Genomic DNA, 25,529 nt, shown 5'->3' on the forward strand with positions numbered 1-25,529 from the left:
CGCCTATAGACATCAACAACATAAATACTGTCACCCAATTTGAGTTTTCCAGTACAACAGCTGTCCCATCCTTCAAACCGTAACGCATTATTGCTTCACGGCAGAAATAGGCAGGGTGGTGATGCCTACCCGTGCGGACTCACAAGACGTCCTGCCACCAGTCAATATGCCAGAATCTTGAGACTAGGTTTATTAATTTCACACTTTCATGCGAATACTATAATTTCCTGCGAACTGGTGACCGAATGATAGGTTCTTGTTGTTTCCAGAACTACTGTTAGTGCAGCTCCACACGATCTCGACGCGACGCGCAGTATTGTGACGTGTCATTGTGTATATTACGAGTTAAACTATGTAGCTGTAGTGTGTTATTGGAAATCTTTCAAATAGTTTTGTGAATAAATGTATTGGTTACCAATTAGCTTCTTATTATTTACCATTAAAATTTTGTTATATCGAATACTGTGGTTAATAGAGCATGTGATAATTACCATTTGCACTTGTTCATATCATTGATTATTTTCAAAGAATTCTCATAATTAATTCGAATATCTTCTTAGAACACTATTTTTTATGAAAATTTTTAGTTACATTTGAGTCGTCTATTATCAAAGGTGGCAATCTGTGCATTTGGACAAAAAAAAATTATTGATATGTCAATACAGATTGATTTGAATATAATCGTCTCCTTCAAAGAATACGGTTCAAAACCTGCATTAAATAAAGGTCAATACTTAACCTGTTATTTATCTAAGATGTCGTTCAGAAGAGTTTTGTGACTGCCAATGGAATACAAAGTCAATAATTCGTTTTTCTGATTTACCAATAGTTGTCCAAAAGTCACATTGCTGGCTTTGATAATAGTCGACTCATTTTACCTATCATCTTGTAAAATTTCATACAGGGTAACACTGAAGACCATTCCTTATCCATTGTAAAATGAAGATACAGATTTGTTTACCGACATTTAAAATTGGTCTGTTTGTGTTTCTCATTTTCATTAGGTATTGTAATTAGAAATTTGTGAATCGAAAAGGACCTCAGTGTGGTCAAATTAGAGTTCACTTTTACGCAATCGAGAACGTTGAAAAACTCGCACTAAGTACGTGACACAAAAATGTCGAGCCGTTGTTCAACCAACAAACATAATTTTATTTTAAACATACAGGGTGTGCCACAAAGGGTATATTAAGCCGAAATATGGCTATAGTATCAACAAACAAATAGATCACGTTAAAATATGAATCATAATTAGTAGTTACGTACTAAACATTAATTTATTAATTATTACAACTCTTCTATGACAGTCCTGAATTTATACAACAGAGGCACCATTAACTACCGTTCAGTTAACCCATTTCATTTAGTTCAACTCATTTCATGTAATGAATACGATCAAAAAACGCAGCCTTATTACTAGGTGCATAAGGCTCAAAAACTTCTGCAAATTTCAAATGTATTATGTACAAAAATTGTTGTTAAATTTCACTATCAATTCAATTACAAGGACAAAAGAAGTTGTTTGACATGCCAACCCAGTGGGAGCGAATTAACGGCGTCGGCGGAGTGTATGTGTATTTCACTAAGCTGACATCACATGTATCTTTTTGGGTTCGTCCAGCCCGCTTGATTAAGCCTACCGCATTGTTGTTTTGTGGATATTACATTTTCATTGTATCGATTATTCTAGTAATACACTATCTAGTTTTAGACTTGATTTACCCTATAAGGGACACCCTGTATAAGAGTAGAAACACAGAAATAAAACAAAAATCGAAACTCCATAAATGTAATTATATTAGAATGCACATTATACAAGGTCACATTCCCGCCGCAGCCATGAGACGTAATAAGGCGCCCACGGGCAGCAACATATCGCTTTGGTTTGACAACAGAACTTTAATCGATCATTCGTTCGAGTTAAGCTGCTTTCGGACTACGCTATACTATAGTGCCATATAGTATAGTAGCGTATACTTAGCCAATAATATATTATAGTATAGTACAGTGTGAACGTTTCTATAACAATATATGGTGTGCGATATTGTTGTGCTATATACTATATGCTAGCGTAGTCTGAAAGCGGCTTTACGCTCAGTTGTAATATCAATGAACAGACGTAGTTCATCAGAAAAAAAATTGGTGATCTTCTTACTTTAGTACCGAACGAATGTCGTATTCAAGTTAAAGTAAAAAAAATCGCTTTAATCCGCTGTTAGCGGCTGCACCTCCACCTGTGACCCTTTTGAGCTTCGTCAATATGAGAACATTGAATTTTATTTGAGTAGATTTAAAATGAAACGTCCGCAATAGACGAGACAGGCGGCCCCGCGGCTCCCAGCACTGGAGGGTTGTAGCGCGGGTCCGCGCGGCCTCCGCCGCGACGCGACGGTACAAGGATTCGTTTAGTCAAAACACAGTCGTAGTTTAAAACCAACTTTAAGTCGAGAGCAATTGATATCAAATTACGAGCACCGCGTTTCATAATAACAGATGATTGAGCAGCGTTAGAACGAAAACTAAATTCAATACGTTCATTATAATATATTTATTTATTTTAAGGGAATATAATTAATTATACCGTAGAATAAATTCTAATTAAAAGTGAGCTCAAACGCAGTGTGCGTTCTCTTTTATGGAGAAGATTACATACGTTTAAATACATTGATTATTATTAATATTATTAATAAAGTCAGTCATCGTCAGTGACATTAGCATTCGCCGCCTATTGCGACCTTCAACTACCACGCGACAGCCCTGCGCGCGCTGACGTCACCGGATATCCTTCAATATTCGTTTACAGGACTTCCATTACGCACATTGACATGGGTCAACGTCAAACGCATGTTGAACACACGGACAACAATCAATTTTGGCATTACATACACGAACCGGAGGCCTTACACTAACGCGATATGACACTTCCACTAAGCACACGACGTCCCGGCCGCCGCACCCACTCCGCCACGTACGAGTCGGCTAGGACGTCATTTTAGACTACATTATATATTCAATAAACATACATCTTGTCGAACAGAACAATATAATTACATTCTAAGCCTTAAGGCTACAGCAACATGGTCTACATTCGTTTAATTCTAGAGCGACAGAGCTCTGCGGCAGTATTGGCGAGAGTAGGAATATAAGTATTAATCTAACTTACAATAAGGGTTACATTCGTTTGGCGTTACCTGCGCGGACGTCGCACCCGAGCCTCGTCCGCGCGACTCCCTTGCTGATCTAATTTGTCTTTTATTTAGTAAGCTAAGTAAATTTAATAACTACACAAGTTAAATGGATAGAAACGTTTGCATCTCGCTCGCACCTGACGTGTGTGCAGCCAGCCAGAGCGAGATGACACAACGACATAGAGATCTAGTTTAAGATTATTTAATTAAATACTAGTATACAATTGAAACTATAATACCGAATCTCATATGTTTAGATCGTCTTGTGCGGAGAATAAACGGCGCACTGACAACGAACAAATTATTAATTATATAATCTATACAGGAATCATGGAATTGCATCTTACAATTGCATACTATAATTATTTCTATGTGCATCATTTCAGTAAGGATTCAAAATAATTTCTGTGAGTCTATCAAGTCGTGTATATATTATTTCAATACTGTAACTAAAATGTAACATCAAAATTTTTATTTTTATGTTTGAAATAATAAAAAGGACTCGCGTTATCTAAGCTTTTATATTTAAAAATATCAACAATACCTTCTGAAATTTTCATATCTGTTTTTGATATAATTTATTTTAGCTATTAATTTTAGAGTAAATGCGACGACAGTTCATTACAGTTAGTCTCGCTGGTGCAAATAGCTCCCGCCCCTACGCAACTCCCAAATCTCCCAAATAGAACGAACAAACATTAACCTATAAAATTCAATATGGCAGTTTTTGTGATTTATTTTATCGACACAAGGAGCTAACATTTAATTGTAATTACAGATCGCTACACTAATTAATAATTGTTTAGCTAGATGCACACGACACGAGCCGGGGCCGCCCGCACAGAGGCCCCGGACCCCCGCAGACTGGCACCAAGTACTCATACCTTATCGCTCACATTTATAATACATACAACTATCTAAAAAAAACGTTCAAAAATGAACTTTATTTTGTACACAATAAAGACTACTTCATCATTACCTATATATGTTTGTTTCTATGACGACTATAAGTAAAGAGTCGTTCGTATATACCGTTAATTTCACGTGTATAATGTTGAGCTTCTGATTACTTTAGGATCAAATATTAAATAAAATTAATTTCAGGGAAATATTACGTACGCCCCGGGATCGGACAGAGACAACACGAGCCGTCTCTATCCGATCCGGGACGCGGCCGCACAACGCGCCGTCATCTCTCACCTGTGCTGAGCGTTCACACGATATTAGACCTTATCACGTACCGTCAGAGTCTTGTACATTAAACTCTTCGTTTACAATACAATAGAGTTCAGCTTAACCTAGTACTAGTAGTTCTATAACGAGTCATGACTTATATTTCTGGATTACAGATTTATCGGTTTGCTATCAACCAGTCGTCGATGATATTATATTTGATGAGCCATCCACAGTGTGAATGGACTTCACTATTTTATTGAAGAGTAATGCATGCTACGAGCACCAACAAGGTAGAGGGACCCGCGCGGACCCTCCGGGGGTAGAGGGGGGAGGGGGGCGAGCGTGTCGGGTCCGTGTTAGTATTTGAGTAGCTCCTCGTCCAACTCCGTGAGCGCCATTTTACTGTCTATCGCTGGAACAACAAACAACATGACTGATTAATATCTTCTATAATCATTGTCATACGTGATCCCTAAATGAGTACCCAATATGACTGCATTTCCTAAATATAAAATTGTGTTTATATTCTCATCTGACCTAACCTAATGTTAATGTTTCCAAAACTGTACTTTAGGCCATAACAAGCTTTTTGTGCTTCAGGTTGAGAGCGTTTGTGAAATACATTATTTCCAATTCTTAAAATTGATTGTAATCGCAGTAACTACGATCAAATACGGTAAAAAAAAGAGAAAAATATATTAGCGCACGAACACATCCCTCCCAGTCAACACACACTTACCGCTGTTATAAAACCAACTGCTAACGTTACATTAAGCCTTGGTTTGTCAGTTCAAGCTGGACGTTCAGTCGTTTCCAAAGGGCCTGACTGCTCCACCACACTTCACATTGCATTACATCGCATTTAGACCAAGGGTACCCAAACTTATTTTGTCTACTGCCTACTTTGAGAATAAATTATGTTTTAGCGCCCCCATTTTATCACCTACTTAAAAACCACTATAGCGAGAGCTCAGTCGATATTTAAGAGTCCTCCTAGATAAAATTACAAATCGCCTCCCAAGCTTCTACATAGTACCCCCAATTTTTTTCTGGGTCTCTTACCGCCCCCCTTTTGACCTGCAGCGCCTACAAGGGGGCGTTATCGCCCACTTTGGGAAAGGCTGAATTTTAGACCGACTGGATACTTCAGTGACGGGACTGATGATACCGTTACCCTGAGTATGAAATATGAACATTGCTTAACGTGAATGAGCGTGACAAGCATGAGGGGACACGACAAATGACGACACAGACTGCCACCGATCACCGGTATGTTGTACTCAAGGTTAGACGCGACGGTCCACGCATTGACTAGTGCCCGGGCGTCGCCTCAGACTCAGGCCTCTCAGTTGAGCCGACGATACGCGAGGTATACTGTCGGAACATTAACAAGTATTGGCCTAGATATTGTACGCTACAACACATTGCACGCGTTGAACGGAAAACGTATGGAGGGATCAAGTATCATTTAAGTTTTTCAAGGTGTAGCCGATCGAACCGGGACACAGTTTTGTACAGAGTGTTGTCCTTCTTACGATCGTTTAGTCGATGAAATGGTGGTCAGGTGTCCACTGTTGCGTTATTAAGATTATGTGCTTCAAGATGCTGCAGAGCGTTTCTAGTGTGAAGTTATTATAGTCACTGTTAGTAGTAAGTGCTAAGAAATGCTAATGGGTACTCACTTTGGTCCGGGATAGTAGTATGGGGGTGGTCGCTCGTACTCAGTGGGTCCGTGGTATCGGGGAGGCCCTTCTTCCCAGTGTCTGTAACACGAGCCACCGTCACCAAGTGCAGGATGGTGCATCGAACCTTAGCTAGTATAAGCTTCGCAAGGATATTAATTGACAAAGATCAGAATTGAACCGTTATCTGTCATTGAAGTCATCATGCATTTTGTCATCGACTTTGACACATGTGACCGAGGCCTACATTGATTTCGAACGGCACCGATAAGGATTTTATTGATAATAATTTTATGTATTACAATCAAATCGCTATTCTTTTTCACCCTCACAATGTTTAATTTACAGGACAAATTATTTGCAAAAAATATAAGAAATACTGACGTTTTGTATTTATATCCAATCGCACACTAACTAATCAGTGCAATCTAACCCTGTGCGGTAGATTAACTCACATCGACAATGGCTGGGGTGGGCTGACTAGAAGCCCGACCTGGCCTTCACAACTTATAAGCGACGTAAGTTGCAAGCCTTTGATTTATAGGCAATTTTTATGTAATAGCAAGTAATGAATCAGATGTAACAGACAGTCCAGTTTAGGCGCGGCGGGAACAAGCGAATTCATTGGTGATGGAACTGACCCAAATGTTAGTCTTACACTTACTACTTAAACGTTCTCGTTATGAATGGACGCTTCCAGTCTGTGTGCAGGGTACTACTACATTACTGGCAGTCCAGTACCTCCACCTTCGTCGCCACAGTGACGCGGTGCCGGGGCCTGCCCAGAGAAGGAAGCGGTGGTAGCGTGGGTAGGTACTCACTTCGGCGCCATATCATTATATCTGCGCGCGTGTTGTGCGTCGGCAGCGGGCGCCAGGCTGGCGGCGCCGGGCTCCGGCTCGCGCGCGCTCCGCCCCGCGCGCCCCTCCCGCCCGCCCCGCTTCTCCGCCTTGTACGTGCTGCACACACAACAGCCTCAGCTACATGACGGCTCGCACAACCATCAGTGTATCGACTTTGTCAATTATTCTTATTTATCGATTAAATACAATTTTAAAATATGTTATATTAAAGGGCATTTTGCTTTAAAATTTAATTTGGTCCGAACCAACAATTCGAAGCGAACAAGAATCAAGAAAGAAAAAATGATTGCAAAGTATACACTAGTATGAAAAATACACTTACACTTGCAATATATTATTAAAGAGCTTAATGTTATTTACTGTTTTTAGATTAATGAAAAATCTAGTGTCGATACACTGACCATGATAATTATAATTATTGAGAAAATTAAACAAGTGACTAACAGTTATATTTAAACCATGTCTTTTAACACTTTAGAACATTTAAGCCAACATAACGACTTGCGAAAATTACACGTTACAAAAGTAAAACTGCATACGTAATTATATTTTGAATTAACTAAAATATATATTAATAACGCACACCCATAGCCCCATACTGTCAAGATCAATAGAAAGCGGGGTTCAAATTTGTCAACAATATCTTGTCCCAAATGGTTATAACAACTCGTGGAAGGCTTATAATTATAATGGTTGAAATTTTAGTTAAATATTAGCTGGTAGTCACTTGGTCAATTAACTTAAAGAAATAAGAGGAAATACAAAAAAAAAGCCCAAAACATGTTGATGCGGTACGTGCAAATGGAAAGTGAAATAGCACAGTGAAAACGATCTTAAATACGATGACCTGAAAACATTCAACTAAGTATTTTAATTAATTTAAAATCTAATTAATACAATGGCAGACGACACGACAGGGAGGTGTACTTTGAGGAATCTCAGAGTTACTCGTGAGCGCTTGGATATGATACTATTCCACATAATGACCTGCTCGGACCGTTTGCAATACAACATTATGCTATACTAATTTTATGAAGGGGTAAAAAAGACAGGTTTTTAATTAAATTGGATAAAGTTAGAAAAAAAAAAATTATAGATTGAAAATGCCTAATAAATAAGTGAGAATGTAAAAATGCCTTGGAGTCTTCGCTCACAGCACCAGAAGCCCAACCGCGTATTACGACCGCGGCCAGCACGCGCGACAAATCTACAAGTGTGATGAACAATTGTTTTCTCGTCAAACATATTTAAAGATTTTTTTCTATAAAAACAGAAATCAGAATTAATTTAAGAAAATAAATAATTGAACAAAACAGACCATACAATTCAGCGTTAACAAAAACAAAACGTGTTAAATTAGTAATAAGAAGAAAAAATTCTACTAAAATGCAAATTTCAAAAGTACCGACAGAAAAACAACCAGTTTGCCTTACCCTCTCATTTACACCATGAACCTGTTACACTAACGCACTACTTGTAGCCCTCATACTTCAAATCTATTTCAATTTAAAATACTAATTTAGTACAAAAGAACGATATAAATTGTTAGCGATTTAAAAAAATCACGTCTCTTCAGCTATGTGAGGGTTTGTTTTCCTGTCCCTTACCGAGACATAAAATAAGAATCTAAGTGGGGGTAAGTTCTGAGAGGCGGCGGGCAAGCGGTCGCAGTCAAACAAGGGCATGCAGGATCTATCCGTACAACGGTATATTACCCGCGCCAGGACATCGGCTCCTAGTGCACGACGTCCGAGTAAACAGTCACGTGTCGAACCTTATATCTTACACCTTAAAGTTCAAACTTCGATTGCACTTTATATAAATGTGATCATACTACATTATCACTATCATTCTACTCTATTCTACTTACTAATTATGTATTACCATTACTAATGACGCGAATTATTGAAAAATGTAAAAGAAAGTTTGATTCACTTGTATAGTACATGTACAGGCAGGCTATCCAACCTGTGAACCCTAACTACATATTAACCTACCCACAAATACGAATAAAGACAAAACATATTAAAATGTAAAAACAGAGTTTGAATATAATTAAAACTACCTCTACGATTTAATCTCGTGTTTTTTATTGTTATTATATTACCTATTTTAGACATTTAGAACACATTTCAATATTGTGCTATCGTTTATTTTTCTATAAAAAAGATATATACTTTTACGTTTCGTTTGACACAGAACAAACTAACAGTATCCTGAGGTCCGGCAGTTTTATTTGGGATTTCAGCTTCACGATAAGAATCTTAAGTGTTGATAGGCGCAAACTATCTTCCTTGTTAAGATTAGGATGTTTTATTATTACAATATCCTCACGCATTATACGTGGAATTAACTCGTTTTCTTTAGCAAGTATATATTTACTGGTGGTAAGACCTCTTGTGAGTCCGCGCGGGTAAGTACCACCACCACCACCCTGCCTATTTCTGCCGTGAAGCAGTAATGCGTTTCGGTTTGAAGGGTGGGGCAGCCGCTGTAACTATACTGAGACCTTATAACTTATATCTTAAGGTGAGTGGCGCATTTACGTTGTGGATGTCTATGGGCTCCAGTAACCACTTTACACCAGGTGGGCTGTGAGCTCGTCCAGCCATCTAAGCAATAAAAATAAAATAAAATAAATTATTTTTGTCGGATCTTAAAAAACCGTTGGCGAGATCAAACCGTAAAATTAGTTTTAATTATGTCCAGGTCTCGCGGAAAGAGCACAAAAGACTAGACTTTATATAGACACGTTATTGTGTAGTTCAATATTAAATCACTAATATGTTCAGTAAAATCCATAATACACTTGTATTTTATAACTGCTACAAATGAAGACACTTGCGGTGGATATGTCATAAAAATCCTTACATAGACGTATCTAAAACAACCAAGATATTAGTAAATAGTAAAAGTATTCGTAGCTCGACTGGAACATAAATAAATAAATAATAGTTAAAAGCGTATTCTGTTATTTTTTTAAACTATTATTTATTTTCCATTTTTTAGTTCAATTTCAAATTTTTAAATTTATTTTTTTTCAAATTTTTTTAAATTATTTATTTGACATCGGTCCTTAGTAAGTATACCAAATTTCGAGTTAATCCGACGTTTTGAAGGGGTCAAAATCATGTTCAAAGGTTCCGTTACAAACGTACATACGTCTGAAGATAATAAAAGCATATTAAAAAGCTTTGAATTATAAAGTAAATTTCGTCTTTAATCAATGTTCTACACTTCTTCAAGTCGAGCTGCGCCTACAGAGCTATTCCTACATAACGACAGTAGAGCCCAATTTCTGGGAGCATAACTTATTTATTACTTACGCTTACATCATTTCAATTCACTGCAGTGCACACAGACATACAACAACCAATCCAAACCGAGTATTATTACATTTTATTACGAGTATTATTATAATTTACAGCACGCAATGTACAACGTTACCGAATATTGATTGGCGCCAGTGCGATTTGGAAGTGTGGGATATTTAGGCTAATTGAATTTTGTATTTTGTATTCATACAAAAAACGTTGTTACATTGGCAATGTTAATACAGCCCACGTGAACAATTAGCCATTCAATCAGAAAGTATTCAATCCTGATATTCGGCGAATTCGATTTTGAATCAAAACTATGAGCACACATTCAAACCGCACAGTCGAGTTGAAGCCATTGATGTTGCTTAAGTATAATTAAACTTACAATTAAACATTCAGTAATCAATTATCCATTACACTTAAGCGTCACAATCACAACACCGAAGTACAAAAACATTAATCAATTGGCGACAATTCTGAAAAATGTTTCACAATAAATTGCCGACGGATAAAACGTTTATATAATCATATAAAGCTTGTTTACTATTCTAGTATTAATAAGTCATACAAAGTTCATATCAAAATGATTTGAATAGTTCAAAATACAGTGTATATATGTGTATATGTCCTAGACTCTACATTGAGGGTAACAATGATGTTTTGTACAAGCGTTGCGTTTAGTATACCGCGGCGAACGGGTTCGGCCTTTTTTTTTCGTTCATTATTTAGTGTCAGTGGACTCTTTGAGACTTTTTGAGATTTCTTTTTTAATGGTGAGGTGAACGTTTGAACCTGAGCCATTTTAAATATATCGCGAGGCGAACGGCAAGGATAGCTTTAGCAAAATGGACGTTATAATTAGTTTAAAAGCATATTATAAATACGATTGTATATCATACTTGCTGTACAACAAGACTACGAACACGAACAAATAGAATTTATCAAACGTTATTACTGTTACACACTACATTCGGACGAGCGACAACCCTCCACGGGGATGTGTGGAAAGTACAACGCAAATAATTGATTGTATCATTCAAATCGATTACATGATTTATTTTGATATTTTTGTTTCAACAAACAAACATTTAATTCGTTTGACTTTGGAAGACAATTAAAACAAGAGTTGATCTACAATAAAATTGGTCAACGACTAGTTTTAAACGTTTCAAAAACATTTTACAGAGGAGCCGTGCGCTACCGACGCCGCGGCGCCGCGACGTCGGCTGCACCCTCTCACACAAAGTTAAGATATGAATACCGATATTCACTTCACAAAATAATAAAATCGATCGAAATATCTATACAACAAATTCAACAACATTTAGAACAATTACAAACAAATTATTGTGACTAGATCCGAGCACAGTAATATGATCAAATCGATAAACAAATTCGATAATAATTTTTTGATCGATCGAAGTGACAAGTTACTCGGACTCGTGTATTCCGGACTCGTTGTCCTCGTCTTTAGCGTCGAGTCGAGTCTTGAGGTCGTCGATGAGTCCGGGGGGCGGGGCCACCAGCTGGCACACGACCTCCTCCCCCGCGAGCAGGAGCTGCGTGCGAGAGTGCGGGGGCGACGGGGGAGGCGAGTGGGGCGGGGGGGCGGAGGGGACGGCCCGGTCCCTCCACTCCGCAATCTTACCCTCGATGTCCAGCGTACTGCGTTTTGACCCACTGCTATTGCCCCTCTCCGTTAATTACATATTATCACATACGACCAAGTCTGTCATGTTATCAATCGATGGTCCTTACGTATACCATGGTCACTACGATATTTACATGTTTTAGAATTAATTCGTTATATGTAAACTTTTCGAACTGCAATCTCCAAAAGCTCAACTGATAAGCGCCCGGCTGACCCCGAGCACCGACTTATGTATGATACTTAAAAACCATCGAAATATGTAATAATTATATATTAACACTTTTTACTGTTCCTAGCTATATTCAGAAAAACTTAATCATATTTGATTTTAGATTTAAACTTATTTTATTTTCAATACAAATTTTTAAGATAGAAACCTAACAAATGAACAGTGTCAATTCCTAGACCAACAAAAAAAACAATAAGAAAACATAATAGATAACATACAAACTAAAAAGTAAAAGAAATAAAAAAGTAAAGTAAAGAAACAATGAAAACATTACGTAGGTACTTGCATGCGGGGAGTATTCCACAACGGCACATTACGATCATGCAAATTTTGTTACATTTCCAATTTAATCAAATGAGCTATTTACATTACAAGTTCCACTGCCGCAGAAACCAATAGAGGTCCGTTATCGTGCAGAAGAGCAACACTCAGTTTTGTTATTTAAGTAAGGAGTAGTTTATCTGACCACAATCTAGTTACAAAATTACATTTTCTGACCGTACTTGAGGTAGGATATTTCCCTAACATTGGTTTCAAAGTTGACTTAAAAATTTGCAAATACATAATGATTAATGTGGTCCCTGACAGTAGCGTACTGCACGCCACAAAGCGCCGCTCAGATTGGGATTCATTTTAAAAGGTCAAGTACGGTCTGAAAATGAAATTGTAAGAAAATTTGTGATAAAGGTGAGTGTTCGTGAAAGTAAGTAAAGGTAAGCGCATGCTGGCGGGGAGGAGCGGGTCCTGGAGGCACTTACTTGGCGAGGGGTACGTTATCGCGGTCCGCGTACGCGTCATACAAATATTCGCTGCAACAGACAACATATGCAGTCAGGCCACAGCGGTACCAGTCTGACACCTAGCTAGCACCTAGCGGTCTCGCTCGCACACGACAACTTGTGTGCGAGCAGAACTAAATACTGTAAAACTAACCTGACACAACCCTATTCGACTAACAGAGATAAATCTATATATAATATATGTACATACATACACTAACTCTATATTTTGTTACTGTATACTATATGCTTTTTTTAATAATTAAACTACTTAAAATACTAAAATATTGTGATGAACTGATGACAAAATAAGTTATAAAGGAAAAGAAAATAATATAATATGTGTTTATATTTTTGGGATTACTATTTAAAATAAAAATGCAGAAAAAAATCAACAAAGTTTACAAGAAACATACAAATCCCTAGGATAATGAAGATTCGACAGTTCAAAGGACACATGATTGCAGCTTTCATTAAAGCATCAAGACTTCGGCAAGTTCGAGAAGAAATATATTGTATCTAGACATACAGGAGAAATGTATCTAAGAAGAACATTGAAGCTATCTCGATCGTTGACATGGCACGGACTGCGCGGCTAATGACGCTACGTTGGACGAGTCGATTGGTGAGCAAGCAATGTATCGGGAACAACGCGGGAGCATGCCGACTACCGCCTACTGGTCTGTACATGGCGCAGCGTGCAAGCGTCGCAACGGTCGAAGAGCACACGCCACAGCACACACCGACCGACAAACGTTACCTTTGCTCAGGTTCGATTTGTATTTAAACCTCTCGCGACCGGCATTTACAAACTCAACGGCACAGAAGCGCTTTCAATAAGTTACATCACTCGTTAGGCAGTGAACAAAAACGTTAGTAAAGTTCCCGAGTGAGTGAGATCGTGCTCTTCGGACGCGCAACGGAGGGCGGGCGCGCGCGCGGCTCGCGTTACCGGTCGAGGCGCAGGGTCATCGCCCCCGGCCGCCGCGCCGCGACGAGCGCATGGGCTCATACTCACTGCAGAAGACACCACACAAATTTTGATGAACCCTGATTTAGGTCGATTTACTTTCTGACGTCTTAACTGAATAATGTTTTCGACTCTGTATTTTGATGGCGATGATGTGAACACAAACCAATATTGAACTAAAAATAAAACAATTTAAAACTAAAGGGCCAATCGAGATTTAGTTAATAATAGTGTTGCGTAGCCGTCAGAGGTTATCGATATGCGGGTGGCGTTAGCTCTTTAACCGTACGCGAGTCGTGTAACTGGCCGCTGTTGTTACACTAGTCATTTGCATAAAAACCATTAGACCGGGATAAGTCTGAAAAGATAAACAGTAATGCCATGAAACGAATGCATCTGCTAATCGAGTATTCAGTAAGCTGTGTTGATAATTGGCATTGATATGTTTACAATATTATCCGTTAGATTATGTTATGTAGTTGTAACAATATTTATGGCTTGTTTTGTGCAAATCGATATCTGATTATCGCGGTCTAACGTTAGTAGTGTAATTAAGTCAGTGGGTATCAACAGGAGACTGCAACACTCCGGGACATCAAGGCGTCGATACAACAACCTCACAAAGCACTCTCGATCCGGTCTAAAGCGGTTTTTTAATTCGATAAAAACGGCTAATCTCATACACTAGTTACGGGGAGGAGGGTGCAACAACACAAACTGATAAGACACAACGACAACGTTCATTACAAAATATAAAACGAAAAGAAAATAAGATGTCGATAAATCTTTTCGATAATCGATCGCTAATATCGATTTACGAAATGATTAAAAACAAAATGTGATGAGTGATGACGCGACATGTCCGCGGCCGCGCCCGGCCCGCGCCGGATGCTACTTACAAACTAGGAAATTAGGTAAACTGAAAAATAACTGAAACCGAACTGGGCTAAGAGTTGATCAACTAATATTGAAATATCACCAGAATCAATTATTTTTCTTTATTTGATAATTCAGAAGGTATTTCTTGATAACATTTATTCACTTGTTATTTTTTTCTAATTGCCAACATTTAAAGAGACCCCCAAGAAGTCCCAACATATCAAGAACTACCTTGCGTACTGCGATGTGCGGCCGTTGTTAATTAAAAAGAAGAGATCCGTGGACGTATTGTCTTTTAGCTCTCTTTATTTTGTGAATTCAGGAAATGCTACCCCGTGGCAGAATTCTTTTCGACATTCAATAAGCATGTAAAGTGTCATTGTGACATCAGTAGAAATGTCACGTCGAGTCGAGTCAGGACTTCAGTTTACGAGTGTTCGACTGCGGCTTCACGTCTCGCGTTACGACGGTCCTATTGTAAGTTACAGAGCTTCTCATTTAACGTTCAATTAATTGTTTTTTTTTTGGGGTTTTGTATTGGTAGTATTTATATTGAAATATGTGACTGAACGTTAAGCAAATTATTTAGAAGACAATACAAGTTCACGTTCTCATTAGTTAGTCGATAAGCTGAAAATGATTGCTTTAGATTAAAAAATAGATTGTACAAGAACAGTTGTGCGCTGGCGGACCGCGCCAAGAGAGTTGCAATGTTCTTTACAGCTTATCGACAGCGTAAGGGGCCGCGGTAGAGCGGAGAATAGGAGCAGAAGTGGTGGACTCACGCCTCGACTAGCGGTCCGGGGTAGGGGTCGGCCTGCAGGTACAGCCCGGCCAGCCGCTGCGCCACCACCAGCACCGGCACCAGCACCAGCAGGCCCCACGCCAGCGACATCCAGTAGCCGTTCTGCGGGGCACAGGCGCGGTGAGGCGGGGGGTCGGGGGCGGGGTGCGGGCGGGGCGGGGCGGGGGCGGCACTCACCGCGGGCAGCAGCAGCTTGGTGCAGAGCGCGTCGCGCGTGGCGTTGAATCCGGCGGAGAGCGGACCGCAGCGGCCCACGTGGCGCGCGGCGGCGGCGGACAGGCGCTCGCCGTACGCGCCCACCTCGCGCTCCACCACCGCCGCGAACGCCGCCGTGATCTGCCCCCAACGTGCTCTACTTATTCACGGTTTCACAGCCCGGAACTTATCCAACCAAAAATACCGTTGGGTCGTTCCTTCAGTGAATCGCATTAGAACGATGACATAGGCAGCAACTACGTTCAACTAATTTCGAACAATGAATACGACAAAAAATGCTACCATAATGCCTAGGTCCTACCACTGCGGGACATAAACTTCACTCACGTTCTCCAGCAGCTGCGGCCCCTGGTTGTTGAGGAAGTCCTCGGCCTCGTTGGTCTCGTGGAGGTGGTACAAGATGGCCGCCTTCAGCGACGACTGGTTGAACCGCAGCTCGTCGCGGAGTTTTGTCGCCGTCCGCTGAGATAATTCATTTATGAGGCTAAGTTTATGACCCGACAGGAATTAAGTATGGCAGCATGTGTCGTTTATTATCGTGAGGTCCCCGCTGAAGGTCGAGGGCCGTCGGCACGCTTTGACCATACAATTATACAAAACTATTTACTAATAAAAAATAGGACTATAATATTTCTGTTACATGCGGTTTTATAAAAGAATTTAAGATATGACACCATTTTTGTTTATGAGGTATGAAGTACATAATCATTTTGGGAGTCTGGAGGTGAAGAGTTTAAAGAAATAAAATGAGTTATTTTCTATATAAGAATTAGAGAGGTAGAGGGTGTGTGCGGGATGAGGGTGTTCGTACGTTGAGCTGGAGCGTGTAGTTGCGCATGGGCAGCAGCAGGTCGGCGTGCAGCTGCGCCAGCGCGGCGGCGGCGCGGCGCAGGTCCGCCCCCTCCCGCGACCCCGCCAGCCCCCGCGCGCCCGCCGCGCTCGTCAGCCGCTCGCCCAGCTCCTCCAGCGACAGCGTCGTCAGGTTGCTCTCCAGCTGGGGACCACGGCCGACCCTTCATTCTTAAAGGGCACAATACTGTTCAACTTCATGGAAATAATATACAGCATTCACATTCACAATAATTATAAAACGAATAAAATAAATAAGTAACGAAAAACGTGTAAATAAAAATAAAATATATACATTTATTTAATCAAATTACGAGTCAGCTCTGACGCGCGACCGGAGTATAGTGTGTGAGCGCGCGGGTACTCACGGCATCCAGGATCTTGTCGAAGTCGAAGTCCGAGAGCTGCGTGTTGGCCAGCTCGGTCAGCTTGAGCTTGGCGGGGTCCCGCAGCAGCGTGACGCGGCCGCGCGCCGCCTCCTGCGGGTAGCGGGCGCGCAGGGACCGCACGCGCGCCCCCACGGCGGCCCCCAGCGCGCGCCGCAGCTCCTCCACGTCGTACACGCGCCGCAGCTGCAGCGTCTGCGGAGGTCGAGGCTCTAGCAACAGTATCTACACGAGCGGGGCGTGGCGGGGCGGGGCGGGGCGGGTCGGGACGGGCGCACCTCGTATATGGTGTGGTTCATGTGGCACTGCAGCAGCACGGACGTCATGTTGAAGTTGGGGTCTAGCCGCTCGTTGAACAGCATCTTCTCCAGGTCGACGAACTTCTCCAGGTCCTCGAACAGACGGTTACCGCGGGGCTCTCTGCCGATCGAGACATTAAACATCAACATATTATTGTTAGAGATTAACAGCGCTACAGCCAGCCCCGAGACCGATGAATTCGAGAATTGGAGCGTACTGACGGATTACTAGTCGCCCCTCTTAGCTGGAACTGCTGTGCTCATTCGCAATGCATCCTCGGAGATCACTATTTCCACGCATCTGTTTCTGGAAAGCATGGTCTTCAGATCAGGTTTAAAAATTCTTAATAGAAGCAGCGGCCGATGTCTAGTAGCGGCGGTACTACCGTTATTGAGGGGGCGTCCGCTCATCTGTCTTGAAATATGTAGTTTACATGTAGAGGTGAGCAGTGAGCACAGCACAGCACAGCACACTCACGTGAGCGGGTCGCACACGAAGCGCTGCGCGGCGAGCCCCGCGGCGAAGTGCACCAGCAGCACCAGCGCCACCGCGCCGCCCGCCGCCAGCGTCGCGCCCACGCCGCTGCAACCGACCCACAGTTACTGCACCAGTTGCACGTGTGTAGGATATAGCACATGAAGCGATACGAGATAACAGTAAAATGATGCAAATGTACAGACTTCAATGGGCAATTTGTGAGGATCTCAGGGGCCACCACGTCTTGCGACCTAGAGAAAACCTTTGGTTTCGCAAAGTGGACAGTTCAGAGAGAGCGCGGTACCAGAGCAGGCAGCGCGCGCCGGCGCCCTTGTTGCAGCAGTCCGCGGCGCCGTACGCGTCGGGGCGCTTGCCGCACACGCCGCACACCAGCCCCCACACCAGCAGCAACGTTATCTGCCGCGACACCAGCCGTCGGTTAGGGTTTGTGTTCTCTTTAACGTACACTTTAAATTTACAAGTATTTTTTATAATTAAAAATATGAACTAACTAGCTTTTGCTTGCGACTCCGTCCGTGTGAAAGAGTCACTTTGGCATAACATTAAAGTTTACCCCCACTTCGTTTACGTAGAAAGTGAAAATATTTTTGAATTATAGAATATTAAGGAGCTATTTAAACCCCTATTTTGAAACATTCTTTATTGGTGCTCCACTTGTATTGGTCTTACCATGATGTTATATATAGCCTATACTATAGCCTTCCTCAATAAATGGGCTATCTAACACTGAAAGAATTTATCAAATCGAACCAGTAGTTCCTGAGATTAGCGCGTTCAAACAAACAAACTCTTCAGCTTTATAATAATAAGTATAAATTTAATAAATACAGAGGATGAGTAGATGCGTGCGGGGACTGACCGCTAGGAGCGCGAGCGCGGCCGCCAGCCCGGCGTGGCGGCGGTAGGGCCCGTAGCGCGCGTGCAGGCTCCGCAGCGCGTCCGCCGCGCCGCCGCCGTCGCTCGCCAGCCGCGCGCTCGCGTTGCCGGCCAGCTGCGTGATCTGCTCCGCGATGCCCTCCAGCTTGCGACCTGCCGCCGACACCACCATCACTGAGGGACACTCGCACGTAGGTACAGGGGGAGGGGGGCGGAGGGCGCGGCGAGACGTACCGGTCTCCTCGATGGCGTTCTGCACGTCGGGTATGTGGGTGTCGATGGAGCGCCGGATCCCGTACTGTATGTCCCTGAACACTTGCTGACCGGCGGCCACCTCCTCCTGGATGTGTCCCTCGAGGAGCACGGAGACGCTGCTGAGTAGCGGAGACACGTCCGGCATCTGCGGCGTCATCAATAACTCAAAGGCGCAATGCAACAGTTACACTACTCGGCGGCCGCCAGTTTCGATTTTAAATACGTTATAAAAAACCGGAGTGAAGTATTTAGAAAATATATTCGGGTAAGTGCGCGAGGGGCGCGTATGTACATCGCAACGCCGGGATGAGTCTCGTGGTTAGTGTTCAAGTCAACAATTACCGAGTAATAACAGTCCCGGTCGAGTGTACCCGTGCGACAGACAATAACGCAGGGAACAGTCGCAGTTGGGGCCGGTGTGCTGCGTTTTTACACACTTTATATTAGCTTCACTTGTATGTATGTATGTTTGTAACTGACTCCTTTAGACGCGATTTTGACTCACTTTGAACGGCCAGATTTCATTCAAACTTTGTAGATTTATCGAGGACCGATGACAACTCCACATTAAAAATAAATTAAAAAAAATATTGAACAAAATTAAAATTCAACAAAAAAATAGAAAATAAATTTTAATAAATTTAAATTGAAAATAGTGTAAAAAATTATATATTGTATTGAATTTTATATAAAGCGTGTTTTTTAGTTCTTTTTAACTATTATTTATTTTTCATTTTTTGGTTGAATTTAAATTTTTTCAATGTTTTTTTTACTTTGTTCTAACCCAACAACAAGCAAACAATTTTCGTAATATTCATGAGCTCATATAATATACGTCTCACTAGATCAATGACTGTGTTCATACTCACCGTGGGATAATACTTGTCCAGCATCTACATCCCGGACAGCGTGCAATCACAACAAAGAATTATAAAGAGTCCTTGACGAGCGCGTACAGACCGAGTAAAAAGCGTTTACAGTTTTTTTTTTTTAACATTTTTTTTTTAATTTGCTGTAACTAACAAAGACTTCTATTAAAGTTTTTCACAAACAAGACGGTTTCAAAAGGGATATATAAGTAAGCATTGGTATCGCCAGCGCGGCCGTGGATAGCACCGTTCACACGTACAGACGTACAACTCACCTGACTGTAGTGTATCTCCGTGTCCAGCTGGCCCAGCTTGTACTTGTTCTGCAGAGCCTTGCAGTTGGGCTGGTCGCAGCGCGCCAGGGTCTGGAGCAGCTGGTTCTTCACCTTGCGGAGACCTGGGCGGGGTGTTAGCGGCTACACGTTAGTATTCGTTGTGTTGTGTGACCGCGCTTCCACTGCGGTTCAATGAAGGCGTTCGAGCTCAACTTTGCACAATAATATGGCTCCTACGATATAACTGTACAAGTTGCTACTTATTTTGTATTTACTTGCATATTGTATTTATTTTTCACATGTGTATATAAGTATATATTTTTATTTAAGTTTATTAAGATATAAAACCATTCAGTTTGCTTATTCCTCTCCTTGAAAGGTTGCCTGGAAGAGATCGCTTTCAGCGATAAGGCCGTCAATTTATGTCACCGTCTATTATTTGTTTTATATGCTTACTCTGTACATGTGGTGTTAAATAAAGAGTTATATCATTATTATTATATTTCAAGATCGTGCTAATCTTAAAGTCGCCGCAACGTTTACCTTAATTCTTATACATTGTATGTTAAGATAATCATAAGATTTTCGTTGAACGTTGTAATGAGCTCCCCTCGACGCTGTTTACCGAGCGCTATGACATGTTCTTTTTTAAAAAGGCTTGTGGAGAGTATTAAGCGGTAGGCAGCGACTTGGCTCTACCCCTGGCATTGCTGAAGTCCTTGGGCGAAGGTAACAACTCACCATCAGGTGGGCCGTATGCTCGTCTGCCTACAAGGGTATCCCCCAATAAGCATTGAGTGTGCGTACCTGCGTTGAGCGCGTCGGCGTGGTGTCGCAGCGCGTCGGTGAGCGCGTGCACGGCGCGCAGGTCGGCGCGCACGTCGTCCAGCCGCGCCACCATGCGGCTGAGCGCGCTCACCGACGCCGCGTGCGAGAACTCGCCCAGCTTCAGCGCCACAGTCATGCCGCTCGCTGCGACACAAACGGACGGTTGTTTATTCCTTAGATGGGTGGACGAGCTCACAGACAAACTGGTGTTAAGTGGTTACTGGAGCCCATAGACATTTATAACGTAAATGCGCCACCCACCTTAAGTTTTAAGGTCTCAAGTAAGTTACAATGGCTGCCCCACCTTTCAAACCAAAACGCATTACTGCTTCACGACAGAAATAGGCAGGGTGATGGTGCCTACCCGTAGGGACTCTGAAGAGGTCCTACCACCAGTAAGCCCGTCAACATACATTCACGTTTACTGTATGAGAACTGCCCCGTCGCATAACGCTTACAATACGTTTTACAATCTATAAGATTCCATTTTCATTGATGCATTGAAATAACAAACATAAACTATGATTAAATATTTGTTTCACTAAAATTAAATACGTGAGCTTTAAAGCACAAAATACGCTCTTAGATATATATAAGACTAGCGGCCCGCTCCGGTTCCGCTCGGGTCATTAACAAAAATTTCAACGATACTGACGTTGTTTTTTTTCATTAAAATAAAAGAACACTTATTGTGGCATAACTATAATATTAGACGTATGCTGTCGCGACACTTTTTGTAAATATTAATGTGCTCTACAAAGTCGTAGTACATTATTTTATTTTATCATCAATAGTTTTCGCAGGGCACCCGATGTAAAGAATATTTTAGGTAATTTTTTACACCTTTGATTACATTATTCAAGTTTTCTCCTATTTTTTTTTTCAAAAAAAATTATATCCTATGTTACTCGGGAATAGTGTAGCTTCGAAACAGTGAAAGAATTTTTCAAATCGGTTCAGTAGTTTCGGAGCCTATTCAATACAAACAAACAAACAAATCTTTCCTCTGTATAATATTAGTATAGATATACGATTTTAAAATGTATGTCAATCGGTGACATACTGCGGAGCACCGCGTTCAGAGCGTCCTTGAGCTCCCTGTAGTTGACGACGAGCAGCCAGCGGGCGTGCGCCTGCGTCGCGTTGAGGAACTCCTGGGCGTCCCGGATGCCGTCCCGCAGCGAGTCCGGAGCGTCCGCCATCCCGTCCTCCACTTGAGAGTCCGTCGCGAACGCGCAGACCACTCCGAACCTGACATATCAATGTTGCTTTAGTATTATAGAAACCAACCCTGTTAAAACGATTCTGCGAAGCACGACTCTTGCTAGGGTTCGTGTTAGCAACGTCGTCAGGATTGAGCCCCGTGAGCTCACCTACTAGTTAAGATTACGCTGAAATAGCCTCTCAAGGCTCTCAGCTAGGTAGGAAAAAAAAACCTGTTAAATGATTTACGACTGTGACCGTGATATTGAACATGGAAGATCACTTCCTTTTAGAGTAGCAGTACAGGGCTCTAGTCATCCAATCGAAGGCATGTATCGAACTTAAACCACCATCCTTAAAATATTAGACGACTTATCATCAAAATGGATCCATTCATCGAAGAGTCGTGCCTAGAACTATAGTTTTCAATGTATTATTTTTCGGTCATAGAAGTAGAAACACAGTTATTTACATGAACATGTTTCCCGCTGTGATTCGCGTTTTGAGATCTCAAACGAAATATGATGTAAGTATCCTGAAGAAATACCATACAGACTTCGCTGCCATAGCTGGAGTTGTCTGTTGCAATCCTACTGGTATGGCTAATATTCTTCACGTTAAAAATATGAGTATGAATTTGAAAATTACCCTAATTTTTTAGTAAGCTTATTTACCACATTTGAAATTCGATAAAAAAAAAACAAATTGACCTGCGAGGGAACGAGATAGATAGTAATTCGGTTTGAAGGTTTCCGTTACACTGCGTGTTTACTGCACGTGCTTTTTCATTTACAATAACTTCGATGAAAACTTACAAGAATAATGTGAGCAATCCAATGAGGAGTATGGCAAGGATGCCTTTGAGACAGGCGTCATATTTGCGGTCGAAGGGTCTCCGGCGTCGTCCCACGCGGCACCAGTAGCAGCAGCACCAGAATAACCTGAAATAAATAATATCGTTTCCTTAAACTCTGTTCTACATAACACACTTCTCCAATACGAGTGAGAGGCCGTGTGCAACAAGTAGTAAGATATATTCCCTTCTAATTTTATCCTGTACCCATAGAACAGTACCGTGTTTTTTTTATTGGTTAGATGGGTGGACGAGCTTACAGGCCACCTGGTGTTAAGTGGTTACTGGAGTCCATAGACATGTACAACGTAAGGGCACCACCCACTTTGAGATATAAGTTCTAAGGTCTCAGTATAGTTACAACGGCTATAATATAGTTATGTAAGACGGTCTACTTACTAGTCTATTCACTAGGACAAGGAAGTACAGTGAGCTTTTTTTTAATTATTTGAAGTCGTTAGTTTATATTTAGAGACATATTTAAAATTCAGATGTCCGTTTGTAAATGTATCTTTGAAAGAAAACAAGCACCCGATTAATTGACTATTTAGAATCACGACTTAAATAAAGTTAAACCGATTGTAAGTATTTTCTTCTTTTTTTTATTGCTTAGATTGGTGGACGAGCTCACAGCCCACCTGGTGTTAAGTGGTCACTGGAGCCCATAGACATCTACAACGTAAATGCGCCACCCACCTTGAGATATAAGTTCTAAGGTCTCAGTATAGTTACAATGGATGCCCCGCCCTTCAAACCGAAACACATTACTGCTTCAAGGCAGAAATAGGCAGGATGGTGGTAGGTACCTATCCGTGCGGACTCACAAGAGGTCCTACCACCAGTAAAGTATATATACGTACCCGGCTAGTGGCAGAGCAGCAATCACCAGTGCCGTGACTACTACGATGGCGGTGGGCCCGGCGTAATGCGCTAACAGCACCTTCCAATTGTCTCGCGGTGACGCGATGTCCAAGTGACCGTCGGACACGGACACTATTCCTGGAACATACGATAAACTCATTACATACTAGCTTTCCGCTCGCCGCTTCACCCGCGTGTACTGCACTTTATACAACATTGTGGAGACTCGTGCTCAGCACATGATAAAAACGCCTATATTCTACCAAAAAGGATCAAACTATTTCTGCGTCGAATTTCGTCCAAATCCGTTCGGTGTCTTGTGCATGAAAACGTAACGGACAGACAGATTCAGTTTCGTATTAATAATAACTAGAGGTCCCGCAGTAGTCGAAATTCGACTATAATTAATTGGAATTGTAAGTTTGTACACTATTATGATTGTATTTTATACTTCTATAATCACAAATTTCGCCAAGACTACACTATAAAAAATATTAACAAAGACAAACAAAATTTAATCTCAATTTGACAACAGACGTCAAGAACAAAAGTTCGACAATGAATAGTATGCATGCGTGTGTGCGTTAAATACATGGTTGTAGTGTGTGTCATGTTTTCTTTATGGATTTAATGTATCTTTTATGCATTATTTAAAAAAAAATATTAGCATTGTGCACTTCTTCTCTATGTTCTCTATAAGTGTAAAAACATTTCATACTCCTCCGTCCGCGCAATTTTTGTAAAAAGGGATACAACGTTTTTGCTTCACGTATTAATATATAGATAATAGGGGTTAAAGTATGAAATTGCCGTTTTATTGTAATAGGTACTTCGAATTGACATAGAACCTTCATGGTTTAAGATTTTTGAGTGAATTTTTTTTTTCAAATTGTACCTATGACCTCATATTCTTTTAAAAAATGTGCAACATCGATTATCGACTTTCAGTTGTTTGTTTTATTCAGCTTAGACAAGAAAGATGGAGACTTCGAAAATTTCATACTTTAACCCCTAATATTTATAATGTACTTCTCTTCATTCTACTCTTACATCTAAGGACTTAACAGCGGATTAAAAAACGTAAATGCAAAGCGCAGTAAAAACGAATGAAAAACCATTCCGGTAACAACTGTTTTTTTTACAGATACACTGGGTTCTACTATTTTATTATATGTATGAGCTTTGCTAATAGATGTCCGAGCCCCTCCGAAGGAGACCTATCCACTCAAGAGCAGCTGCTTCGCGAATGAATCTAGTAGTACCAGATCGGAATCGTGACCCGCTAAGATGATCCGGTGAGAAACTCAGTGGGCTGATGCATGGGTTAGGGAAGAGCTACAGTTCTATGTACATATATACATCAAATAAGTGCGCTTGAAATTTGTAAATCATTGATGTCTCAAATTCACTGGTTCATTTTTCATTTCATTTCAAAATTTACTGCTGCTCTGATCGCCGAACTAGTCGTAATAATAATAATAATACGAACCCTTGCATTAACAGCATCGATACCTAATTGAGAGACACTGACAAATTGAAAATCGTATAGCCCAATCTCGAACCGACGACCGCGCGCCTTTACCTATCACTAGCGCTTGGATAACGACCGCATATGAATTCTGTGAATACTGTTCTCCGGTTAACACATGTTCTACACGAGTCACTATGTTAATCAACATCTTAAATTGATGTCCATCATTCGATACAACGATCTATCA

At 41.2% G+C, this 25,529-nt stretch overlaps 2 protein-coding genes across 8 annotated transcripts in view; one reads left to right on the top strand and one right to left on the bottom strand.

Annotated features, from left to right (window-relative positions):
* Positions 1-418, top strand: part of LOC101735871 (sodium-independent sulfate anion transporter) — a 30,512-nt gene extending 30,094 nt beyond the window's left edge. The window contains exon 13 of the mRNA XM_012690592.4: positions 270-418. The gene's annotated coding sequence lies outside the window, so the exon portion shown is untranslated. The remainder of the gene's footprint in view (positions 1-269) is intronic.
* Positions 419-1,775: 1,357 nt separating this feature from the next.
* The window catches only part of LOC101735999 (prominin-like protein), a 62,048-nt gene continuing 38,294 nt past the window's right edge, over positions 1,776-25,529 (bottom strand). Inside the window, exons 2-21 of one of the 7 annotated variants that reach the window (XM_062673482.1) lie at positions 23,811-23,949; positions 22,913-23,038; positions 21,958-22,145; positions 20,874-21,038; positions 20,067-20,188; positions 18,902-19,067; positions 18,651-18,820; positions 18,075-18,187; positions 17,771-17,875; positions 17,272-17,413; positions 16,976-17,188; positions 16,570-16,752; positions 16,086-16,220; positions 15,720-15,878; positions 15,523-15,644; positions 12,868-12,918; positions 6,868-7,005; positions 6,047-6,127; positions 5,619-5,738; positions 1,776-4,776 (exon numbers count right to left, since the gene is read on the bottom strand). In XM_062673482.1, the coding sequence (XP_062529466.1) occupies positions 5,651-5,738; positions 6,047-6,127; positions 6,868-7,005; positions 12,868-12,918; positions 15,523-15,644; positions 15,720-15,878; positions 16,086-16,220; positions 16,570-16,752; positions 16,976-17,188; positions 17,272-17,413; positions 17,771-17,875; positions 18,075-18,187; positions 18,651-18,820; positions 18,902-19,067; positions 20,067-20,188; positions 20,874-21,038; positions 21,958-22,145; positions 22,913-23,038; positions 23,811-23,949 (2,606 nt within the window). In that variant the 3' untranslated portion in view covers positions 1,776-4,776; positions 5,619-5,650. Of the gene's footprint in view, positions 4,777-5,618; positions 5,739-6,046; positions 6,128-6,867; positions 7,006-7,079; positions 11,913-12,867; positions 12,919-13,237; positions 13,906-15,522; positions 15,645-15,719; positions 15,879-16,085; positions 16,221-16,569; positions 16,753-16,975; positions 17,189-17,271; positions 17,414-17,770; positions 17,876-18,074; positions 18,188-18,650; positions 18,821-18,901; positions 19,068-20,066; positions 20,189-20,873; positions 21,039-21,957; positions 22,146-22,912; positions 23,039-23,810; positions 23,950-25,529 lie in introns of those variants that run through there. The other 6 variants (XM_062673483.1, XM_062673484.1, XM_038016662.2 and 3 more) reach the window with 6 other exon arrangements.

Source organism: Bombyx mori, chromosome 17 (genome assembly GCF_030269925.1).
Source record: "Bombyx mori chromosome 17, ASM3026992v2".
NCBI classification, from domain to species: domain Eukaryota; kingdom Metazoa; phylum Arthropoda; class Insecta; order Lepidoptera; family Bombycidae; genus Bombyx; species Bombyx mori.